General features: G+C 45.3%; 1 protein-coding gene across 1 annotated transcript; it reads left to right on the forward strand.

The window, feature by feature from the left end:
- The first annotated feature begins 972 nt into the window (after positions 1–972).
- On the forward strand, positions 973–10,864 carry LOC110198215 (cytochrome P450 2B4-like). The gene is made up of 9 exons (XM_020972398.1): positions 973–1,146; positions 3,066–3,228; positions 3,485–3,634; positions 4,054–4,214; positions 4,529–4,705; positions 7,196–7,337; positions 7,990–8,177; positions 9,129–9,270; positions 10,683–10,864. Exons 1-9 carry the CDS (start codon positions 973–975, stop codon positions 10,862–10,864), a joined length of 1,479 nt encoding a protein of 492 aa, XP_020828057.1.
- Positions 10,865–11,335: the final 471 nt, after the last annotated feature.

Genomic DNA, 11,335 nt, shown 5'->3' on the forward strand with positions numbered 1-11,335 from the left:
AACAAGAGATAGTTAGACCAGTTGGCTTCTAAGGTTCCTTCCACATTTACACCTATGATTCTGGGCCTCCGGTTCTCATTGTCTTCCTTCTCAGTGTTCCTCTTGGTCTCTACTTGTTCTTATTTCTCTCTCTGTACCTCCAAAATCTTTCTACTTCACTTTCTCCCCTTTTTCCTCCCCTATACCTGCCTTTCCATCTCTGCTTCTCCAACTTCTGTCATATTCAGGGCAGATTTCTGTCTCCCCTTTCTCACATCTCTGCCTCTATGTCAAAGCTTAGGGGAAGGCTGCAATAGGTCAGGCCTGGGGGGAGGGAGGGAGGGTAGAGGTGTAGTTGGAGCCCAGAGAGGGTGATCCACCTTGGTACGCACACAGCAGAAGACTGCAGGGCTTTGGCTGGGCATGTCAGGGCTCTATTTGGGTCAGGAAGGTTCCTCGCACCTCAGGTTGACCTGTCATAGACCTTGGTGACTCCAAGAATCTGATAGAGTGTAGGGAGTGCAATGGTTATCTGCCTACTTCGTATTGATCTCTGTCCAAGGAATGACACAGAGAAACAGAATGGGGGGAGGGAACAGAGAGAGACAGCAAAAGAGACAGAGCTAGAGGAGGGGAGGGGAGACAGGAAGTCATAAAGACAGACAGGACAGAGAGCAGAGACAGCAGCAGATAGCGTCCCAGAGCTGGGCATGAACAGTGGCAGGTGCAGTGGGAGTGTGTTGGAGAGTCTCCCCAGACTTTTGGGTGCTATTACAGGGGCATGCTTCGCATGCCATAGGCAGGAGGTGAAGGGGAGTGAGGTGAGATCAGAGGACCAGCGAGGGACAGGGGACGGCAGAGAGGTCACTTACCTGGGTGGGGCAGAGCTGCTATCACCGCAAGAGCAGGGAAAGGGCAAGCTAGGGCGCGGCCTCCCTCCTGGACTAGGCTTAAAGTCCTGGCACGGGCACAAAGCGGAACAGAGCTTGGGCCATGGATGTCGTGTCGCTCCTTCTTCTGGCAGCCCTCCTGGGGCTCCTGCTTCTCTTGGCACGGGGTCCTGCTGCTTCACGGAAAGGCCACCTCCCTCCAGGACCACAACCCTTGCCTTTACTTGGCAACTTTTTCCAGATGGATCGTCAGGGCATCCTGAAATCCTTTTCGGTGGTGAGGACTGGCAGAGCTGCATGGTTGGGCTTGCTTTGGGTCCTGTGAGCACTTGGAGGTGGCAGTGATGCTGCCTGCCTCAGTTTCCCCAAGATCTCTCCTTAATGAGAGATGAGCTCTTTGAGATCCTAAAGGAAATAGGGAAGAGGCTAATGAACTTCTTGAGTTTGTTTCCTGAGGTGCCAGAGAAGTTTCCTCCCTAACTCCCTTATCTTGGAATAAGTGCTCTGAGATCACTCCCTGTGAGGGATTTCTGGGTCCCTCCTCAGCCCCCGTGGGGATGCTTTCCAAATCAGTTTCTTTCCTAGGTATTCTCTAGGAATAAGTGCTTTGAGATCACTCCTAATTGAAAATATCAGGGAGAATTCAGTAATGGTGGGAGGGAGGGGTAGGATTATTTCTAGAGCTAGTGGACCCTGTAAAAGTGGGGAAGTAGAGTGGGTAGAGAATGGAATCACTTATTTTTTTGCCTCCTCGTTGGTGAGGGATAAACACTTTGAGATTTATCATATGAAGTGGTATGTGGGTATTCGAACTGATAGCCTGAAGAGTTTTTATTGGTGAGGGGGAGGGAAAGAGGAGAGTTCCATTAATTGCCTGCTTTTTTTCCCCTCTGTTCCTGCTTCTTAAAATAAAATAGAACAAAGCAAGAAATCATGGATTCATTCAGCAGTGCCTTCCATAGGGATGGAAGTGGGAGTGATATGAGTATGGACAAAGTGACATCTGGATTCTACATCCTCCTTCTCCCTGCCCACCAGGGATGCTCACTAGAGCTCTGTCCCTCCCTCCCAACTCAGACTGCTTGTTAGGAGGATCCAGGAACAAGATTGTTTGAAGGGAGGGGTAGAGAGGAGAAAGGAGGCTTCAATCTCATTTTTTTCTTCTCCTTTTAAATGTTTTGTTGACTTTCTTAATATTTATTTATTTTGTTACATTTTGAGTTCCACATTATCTCCCTTCTCCCTTCCTCTCAATCCCACATTAGAGAAGACCAACATTATATATGTGTATATATGTGCATATGTGTGTATGTATGTATATATGTGCATGCATGTTATATATGTATATATATTTATTACTTCCAAATATCAGGTTTTTTTTTCTGGAGGTAGATAGCATTTTCTTTCATAAGTCCTTCATAACTGACACGAATGATCATAGTATTCATGATAGCTTAGTTACTGTTCAAATAATATTACTGTTACTGTATATAATGTTCTCTTGGTTCTGCTCATTTCACTCTACATTATTTCATGAAAGTCTTTTTATTTTTTTGAAACCCACCTGCTCGACGTTTCTAACAGCACAATAGTATTCCTTCATAACCATATACTACAACTTATCTAGCCATTTCCCAACTGATGGGCATCCCCTCACTTTCCAGTGCTTTGCCACCATGAAGAGAGCTATTATGAATATTTTAAAACTGGCAGATACCCCTGCTCTTTGAGCTACTACTTGAGGAAGGCTAACCAGATCATCAACAATTTCTTGGACTACCAGTGAAGCACTGGGCCAGACCCTGGGGGAGGAGAGGAGCTTCTCTGCTTCTGATGCTGAGTTGGCAGGGTGGGATGGGGTGGGTGGGGTGATTCTAGGTATAATCTTAGAAACACAGAAAATAAGAGCTGGAAGGCCTTTACAACATAGAATGTCAGACCTAGAAAGGCCCTTTCAATGCAGATCATAGAATATCAGAACTGGAAGAGACCTTGGAACACAGAATGTCAAGAGTTGGGAAGCATCTTAAAACATGGACTGCTAGAAGGAACCTTAGAACATAGAACATAGGACAGTGAAGGTTAAAGCTAAAAGTGGCCCTATACACCTTCTATTTTAAATACATCCCTCTCCATTATACAGAGGGGAATGCATTGTGCCAACTGGGATCTAATGGGGTGGGACTTTTCCCATAGCTTCGGGACAAGTATGGGGATGTATTTACCATCTTCCTGGGCTCCCGACCTGTGGTTGTACTATGTGGGACTGAGGCCGTGAAGGAGGCTCTGGTGGAGAAGGCTGAAGAGTTCAGTGGCCGAGCACCCGTTGCTATGGTTGATTCAGTTCTCCAGGGGCAGGGTGAGTGGGCCATGCCATGGCAGGGGTTGGGGAAGGGTGACAAGGTGGTGGTAAGGCTCGAGGAAGGAGGGACTTCACACTCTGAGGATCAGAGAAGGAGACAGGTAAGAGCTGAAGATAAAGAGAGGAGGATCAGGGTGGACAGAGGAGACAGATTAGAATGTAGAGGAATAAGAAGACAAGGGAAGAGAGATTTGAGGAATGAAGGATGTGAGTAGAACAGGGTCCCACAAACCCCAATCCCTTTTCCCTTTAGGGGTTGTCTTTGCCAATGGTGAAACGTGGAAGACTTTGCGCCGATTCTCCCTGGCCACTCTTCGAGATTTTGGGATGGGGAAGAGAACCATTGAAGAACGGATCCAAGAGGAGGCCCAGTGTCTGGTTGAGGAGCTGCAGAAATCCAAGGGTGAGAAAAAGGATGTAGACCCAATTAGAAATGGAGATCAAAACAGCCCAAGAGACACATCAAGAAAGAGAAGTATACAGAGAGATATACTGAGAGGAATACAGATAGGTCCAGAGACAGAAGTTGAGAAAGGGAATAAACAGAATCTGACCACCAGGGTGGCATAAAGGATTGGGGCTAAACCCTGGGGGTGGGAAGGAACTTCCTTTCCCCAGATGCTGGGTTGAGGGGAAGTGGTGGTGGTTGTTGGTACAATCTTAGAAGCATAGTAATTATACAAAGGTACAAACATGGAAACCGAGAGAAACAAAGAAGCAGAAACCCTGAAGACACGGAAGCTTCCCTCTGACCTCCTGAACCTCTTCTCTCCACTCCTTCCCCATTCCTTCCATTCCTTTTCTGTTCTCTCCTTTCCCTAGAAGCCCTGTTGGACCCCACCATCCTTTTCCACTCCATCACGGCCAACATCATCTGCTCCATTGTGTTTGGTCAACGCTTCTCCTATCATGATAAGCAGTTCCAGGACATGCTGAACAAGTTCAATGACACATTTACACTTACAAGCAGTGCCTTGGGCCAGGTGGGGCTTTGGACTACAGGGATAGGGTGGCACTGGGAGAGAGAGAAGGAAAGGACACAGAAGAATAGAGGGCATTGGAGGACATCAGAGCACAGGGACACAGGGAGGGGAGGACACAGGGAAAGGAAGCAGGAAAATAGATGGTAGGGACATAGGAAGGAGCGGGCAGAAAGAAATAGGGAGGGGGAGGACACAGGGAGCAGGCACATTAGAGGAGGGACAGAAGGAGGGTGGCCCAGGCTTGGAGGAATGCTGGTGCCTGTGGAAGTCAGGGTATTCATCCTATTCTCTCTTTTCCCCTTCCTCCACATCAGATCTTTGAGATGTTTTCAGGTTTCCTAAAGTTCTTTCCTGGTCCCCATCGGCGTGTCCACAACAACCTGACATTCATCAATGCATTCATTGCTGAAAATGTGGAGAAGCACAAAGAAAGCCTGGACCCCAGTGCCCCCCGAGACTTTATTGATGTGTACTTGCTCCGTATGGAGAAGGTAGGCAATCAATCCCTCCCCTCCAAGTACTGCCACCGTATGTGTGTGTGTGTGTGTGTGTGTGTGTGTGTGTGTGAGAGAGAGAGAGAGAGAGAGAGAGAGAGAGAGAGACAGAGACAGAGAGACAGAGACCGATAGACAGAGAGACAGAGACAGAGAGAGAGACATTAAGGAGGGAGAGGGGAGAGGGAAAGACAGAAAGGGAAAGGGAGAAAGTGAGAATGAAATCCAATTGTTCTCTTGGTGAAATTTGGTGGCCAGCACTCCTTATCCTTGTGGGGTAGGGACAGAGAGGAAAGAAGTGAAGAGAGTTTGACAAAAGGAAAGGGAGCTATAGAGGAAAGGAAGAGAAAGAATGAGAGAGAACTGCAGAGAGTGACAGAAAAGGAAGATGGGATAAACACAGTGACAGAGAGAGACAGGGTTGTTTCAAGGCTCTATCTCTTGTGAGCCCCATTCCCTTTCTGTTTTTCTCTCTCTCTCCTTCCTTGGTGCTTTCATTAACTACTCCATTACCTTTCTTAGGTTAAATGACCACTTCTATGTAGAGGTGTGGACGCAAATGTACAGAGCCAGCTGTCATTTCTCTTGTGAGCTCCAGCCTCACATTTCCAAGTGCCTGCTGGACAGCTCCTTCTGCAGCTGGGATCCCAGAGGAACCTCAGATTATAAGCTCCCCAACTAGACAGTAAGCACCTTGAGGGCACGGACTGTCTTTTACCTCTTTTTGTATCCCCAATGCTTAGCACAATGCCTGGCACATAGCGAGTGTTTAATAAATGTTTATCGAATGAAAGAAGGAAGACATCAAAAAAGGACCTCACGTCCCCTCTCCCTCTTCCCAATCTATCTATCCTCCAATCTCCATGTTTCTAGTGATGGTATCACCACTTCCCAGTTATGCCTCTTTGTAACCTCAGAGTCAGCCTTGACCCTTAATTCTCTCTTGCACCCCTTGTCCAGTAGGGTTCCAAGTCTTCTCTTTTCACCCTCATTGGCAACTTAGTACTAAGTTCTGCTCACATGCCCTTTCCTCTGTTCAAGCCCATAGCACCTCTTAGCTGGTTGAGTGCAATAGCTGATTAATTAGCCTCCCTACTTCCAATTCCCCCCATCTCTAATCTAGCCTCCAGTCAATCAGTCAATAAACATTTATTCCATCCCTATTGTGTGCCAGGCACTGTGCTATGCATTGGGGTTACAAAAAGAGGCAAAACTACAATCCCTGCTCTCAAGGAGTTTGCAATCTGATGAATCCTCACAGCTGCTAAGCTCATATTCTTAGTGCATAGACCTACTTCTGTCCTCTCTTCAAGAAACTTCATGGGCTTCCTATCACCTTAGAATAAAGTTTAAAAAACCTCAGTCTGGCCCCTAAAACCTTCCAATCTGCTTCTCTTTTCAGTTATCTCTTTCACTGTTCCTCTTTGAATTTCCTATTCCAGTCAAAACAGCCGTCAAGCTCTCCTCTTCGTGCTCCCAGGAGATCCTGTGGCCTGCCTCTTTGCCTTTGCACAAGCTGTGTCCCACTCCTGGAATGCCATCCCTCTGCTCCTCTGCCTCATAGAATCTCTAGTTAACTTCAAAGCCCAGCTCAGGTGCCACTTCTTACATGAGGGGTTTCCTACTGCCCCCAGCTGTTCATGCTCTCTCTTTCCTGAAATTACTTCATAGTACTTTGTATGTAGACTTTGGTTTTACTGATCTCTGGGTTACATCCCCCTTGTCCCTAAATAGAATTGAAACTCCCCGAGGGCACTCTTTTGTTTTTATCTTTATATTCTCAGCATTTGACAAAATGTCTTTCACTACTTGGTAGGCACAATAGTTGCTAGATGAATTGAATTGAGAGAGGGGGCAGTGTGGTTCAGTGAAAAGAGCATTGGATCTGGTTATAATTCCACCTTTATCATTTACTACTCATGTAACCAAAGGCACATCATTTATCTTCTCTAGGCCTCTGTTCCCCATCTGTAAACTGAGGTATTGGACTAGATGTCCTCTAAGGTCCTTTCCTATTCTAGAACTATGGGCTAGAAATAAAAGGATTGCAGGTGAGAGAAGAGACAGAAAAGGAGGGAGCCAGGGAAAGAAGAAATGAAACAGAGTCGAAAAGGCATAAGGAGGGAAAAACAGAGCAGAGACAGAGAAGGACATGGTGTGTGTGTGTGTGTTGGGGTGTGTGTGTGGGTGGGTGGGTGTGTAGATAGCAAAGAGAGCCCAAGAGCCAGAAGGAGGTAGAAATAGAGGATGAGGATGGAGGGAGACAAAGGAAGAGAATACAGTCAGAGGGGCAGAAGGAGGAGACTAAAAGAGAAAAAAGGTTGAGAGAAACAGAGACCCGGATGGAGGGATTTAGAGAGAATGAGCCTTAGTGATAGAGGTGAAGAGACAAGGAGATTCAGACATATGAAAGGAGAGACTCTGAGGATAACCTATGGCCTCCTTCATCTTTATCTTTCTCCCTGCCTTCCTCCTTCTTTTCCCTAGGAAAAGGAAATCGCTAACACTAAATTCCACTACAGAAACCTCATCATGACTGTCATGTCACTGTTCTTTGCGGGCACGGAGACAACCAGCACCACCTTGCGCTATGCCTGCCTCCTGCTCCTCAAGTACCCCTGGGTGGCAGGTGGGTAAATACAGCAGCTCCAGGGAGTGACTCTTCTGCCCAGGGATTGGAGCCTTTGCTAGGCTTTGAGTGGAAGTTGAGGTCAGGTGGAGGGAGGGAGCCTGTTATAGTTAGTAACAAGACGACAGGCCAGAGAGAAGTTTTCTTCAGCCTCAGTTCCTAAGCCCCCATCTCTGGCAAAGGACTCTGAGAAATGACTCAAAGGGTGAGGGATATATAGAGAGAGATATAGATATATAGATACATAGATATGTGAGTGTGTATTTATGTGTGTATATATATGGTCTCTTTCCCTGTGTCCTCCTGTACTATGGATAATTTTCAACATCTCAAACTCTCCCATGGGAAGCTGCCTGCCCAGGATTCCTCACAGTTATTCTGACTTCCATTTAAATGGATAAATTGACTCAGTTATTTAAAACATACACACATATACCTGCATTTATAATATGTGTAAACACACAAAAACCTATGCATACACACAATGTATATATATATATATATATATATATATATATATATATATATATATATATATGTGTGTGTGTGTGTGTGTGTGTGTGTGTGTATGTATATAAGTACATATATGTGGTTTTCCTCTGTGGGGCACTTCCTGTGAATTGGGTTTATATGTCCTTTCCTCTGCCCCCAGAAAAAGTTCAGAAAGAGATTGATCAGGTGATTGGGAAGAACCGTCTTCCAGAGCTCAAAGATCGAGCCAAAATGCCCTACACAGATGCTGTCATCCATGAGACCCAGAGATTTGGTGACCTCCTCCCTATGGCTGTGCCCCATTCTGTGACCCAGGACACCTCCTTCAGGGGCTACCTCCTTCCCAAGGTGAGATCAACAGCATTCCCAGAATCTTCTGAGCCATTCACTTCTAACTCATGTAAAGGAGCTCAGGATCCCATGGAATCCATGACTAGATCACTCCATGCTAGAACAAAGAAAGTCAAACTTGGAAGGGTGCTTGGAACACAGAAAATAGAGTTCTAAGAGCTGTCATAACATAGAACATAAAATGCCAAGCTGAAAGGAAAGTTAGAACAAAGAAAGAGAATGCTAGAATTTGGAAGGTTGTCAAATTATTTAATAAAGATTTCCAGAGCTATAAAGAACATTGAAAATAGAATGCTGGCATTCTAAGAACTCAAAAGTAAGAAAAAAGAGAGTGTTCACACTAATGGGGACCCTGGAGATCTATTCCAAGGCACTTATTTTATAGAGGAAGAAATAGAAGTCTAGAGAGAATAAAATTTTACAATGAAGTGATATCCACGTTAAAATAGGTTTCTCTCATTGATCTACTGTATATATTGAACATATGTCACCAGAAGAGCCAGACTCAGAATTAAGTCTTAAACAAAGAATACTAGGTTAGATAGAGCAGGATCTAGTGACACAGATATTACCTTTCTATGCCTCAGTTTCCTCATCTCCATGATAAGATTGCTGGATTAGAGAAACTCCATGCCTGTGCAGACTCCAACCTTTGTTGGTCTGTGGAAATTGATACGCAGTCTTCTTGCCCCTCCCTCATTCCCCGAGGGTCTAAGCTCCACTGTGTGTCAGGGTGATCCAGTCTTCTGGTGCCTATGATGACTTGAAGCTTGGCCCAGCATCTCTGCAAATCTGTAGAACAAGCTCCATCTACCATGCCTCAGCATGGCTCTGCTTGCCCAGGTTATGACCTGGCTCTGGAGAACCTTGATGGTCTGTTTTCGGGTGATGGGGAAGATGCAGTGGAGCTCACTTTCTACTTCTGATGACACCCTCCTCTCATGGCAGGGCACGGAAGTGTACCCTCTCCTGACCACAGTCCTGCACGATCCCAGGTACTTTGAGAAACCTTATGCCTTTGACCCCAACCATTTCTTGGATGCTCAGGGATCTCTGAAGAAGAGTGAGGCCTTTGTTCCCTTCTCTTCAGGTAAGTACTGTCCCCAAGGCCCATAGAGACTCTCCCTGAGGACCCTCTGCTAAAGGGCAAGTTAAAGACAACTAACCCTAGGCTATCTCTGTCTCTAGGCTGTCACTTCAGGCTGACCTGGAAGCTTAGGGGCCATTGGGAAAGATGGGGGATATTGGATAAATTAATACCAAGGCTCACAGATGTCTCCTCCATATGTATGCATTTATATACAAATACAATATAATGCATTATCACATGACATAAACACATCTCTTTATATTTATCTTCCTTTATCAGTCCAAACTTTATTGTATCTCTATCAGCAAAGCAGAATTGCCATAGCTCAAAAGAAATGTGAGGTGCACAGTTAGACACTTCCATTCCAAGTGTTCATATGGACTATTTGTGACCTCTGGTAGAGCCTTCCAAGCACTTCTTGGTTGGATCAGCCACAGTCAGACACACTGTACCTTGACCCTAACACAGTGATGTCATTTTAGTCCTCTTCAAGCATGAAGGATACTAAACAAACCAAACATTTCTCAAGGTTTCTCTTAGGAAGAATTTTTTTTATCTTTAGGCAATTTGGGGTTGAGTGACTTGCCCAAGGTCACACAGCTAGTAAGTGTCAGGTGTTTGATATGAGGCTGGATTTGAACTCAGGTCCTCCTGACTTCAAGGACGGTGCTTTATCCACTGTGCCACCTAACTGCCCCTAAAGGCAGAATTTTGCAAAGGAAACAATATCTCTCCTTTTCCCTCCATTGATCTTCACCCAAATGCCCTCCACCCTGCTTATCCACTTTATTTCCTGAATGGTATCACATGAATTTACCTTCTTAATATATAATGCCCCTCTGTTGCCTCTTCTGTTCCTTTGGAATATGATGCACCCCATTCTTCTGATATCACATTTTTAGCCGTACATTCCATCTCTCCAAGCCTTAGTGTACCCATGAGATAAGATTTTGCCTCTTTGCATTGGGATCTCTGGTTCCTTCTGTTTCTTTCTCATCCATGGTGGATTTGTATATGGACACGGAAGGCCATGGACTTTGTTGCTGGCACAAGTCTCAGTCCCCTCATTTTCACCCAGAGTAATGCTGGGCAAGTCATTTCCTTTCTCTCAGCCTCAGTTTCTTCATGTATAAATGAGGTACTTGAGCCAGATGACCTCTATGGTCCTTCCAGCTACAGAACTGTGATCGCGAATCATTTCACTTCCCTAAGTCTCTTGGCTTGGACAAGACAGCTGCTGAGTTCCCTTCTAGCTCTCACACTCTGATCCTGTGGGAATTGTGAGAAAACATTTATGTTACTGTTCTCACCTGGTGGACATGAAGGAAGGGTTTTGTGTGCTTCCAAGATGGTCTTTGCGAAGTGGGGTCCCCTTGGCATGGCCTCCATGACACTCCTCTCTGTACCCTCAGGGAAGCGAACATGCCTGGGTGAGGGCATTGCCCGGATGGAACTTTTCCTCTTCTTCACAACCATCCTACAGAATTTCTCCCTGAGCTCTTCCATGCATCCTGATAGCATTGACCTCACTCCAAGGGTGAGTGGAGTGACCAATGTGCCTCCCATCTACCATCTTCGATTCCACCCTCGCTGAAGCTGCAGAGAATCCATCCAGAGAATGAACTAATGGAGTCAGAATACAGATCAAAGCATATTATTTCTCTTGTTTCTTTTGTGACTCTTTTCCTTCTGTTTTATTTTTTCTTTCACAATATGACTAATGTGGAAATATGTTTTACATGATTGCACATGTATAAACTATATCAGATTGCTTGCCATTTTGGAGAGGGGGGAAAGGGAAAAAGGGAGAAAAAAAAGAACTCAAAATCTTTTAAAAATTGAATGTTGAAAATTGTCTTTACATGTAATCGGAAAAAAATAAAATATTATTTAATTTTTAAAAAAAGAAAGAAAATGCACCACACCAAATCCTGAAGAGGAAATCCAGAAAAAGTCACACTGAGTCCTTTCTTGAGGCCAAGTTGTCTTTGGACACTGAGGATGCAGTCAGGTCAGGAGCATGCTGTGCTCCTTACTGCCCAGACAGAGGATCTAACCTGGGGCA

This window comes from Phascolarctos cinereus, unplaced genomic scaffold (assembly GCF_003287225.1).
Source record: "Phascolarctos cinereus isolate Bilbo 61053 unplaced genomic scaffold, phaCin_HiC Scaffold_726;HRSCAF=1367, whole genome shotgun sequence".
Lineage (NCBI taxonomy): Eukaryota > Metazoa > Chordata > Mammalia > Diprotodontia > Phascolarctidae > Phascolarctos > Phascolarctos cinereus.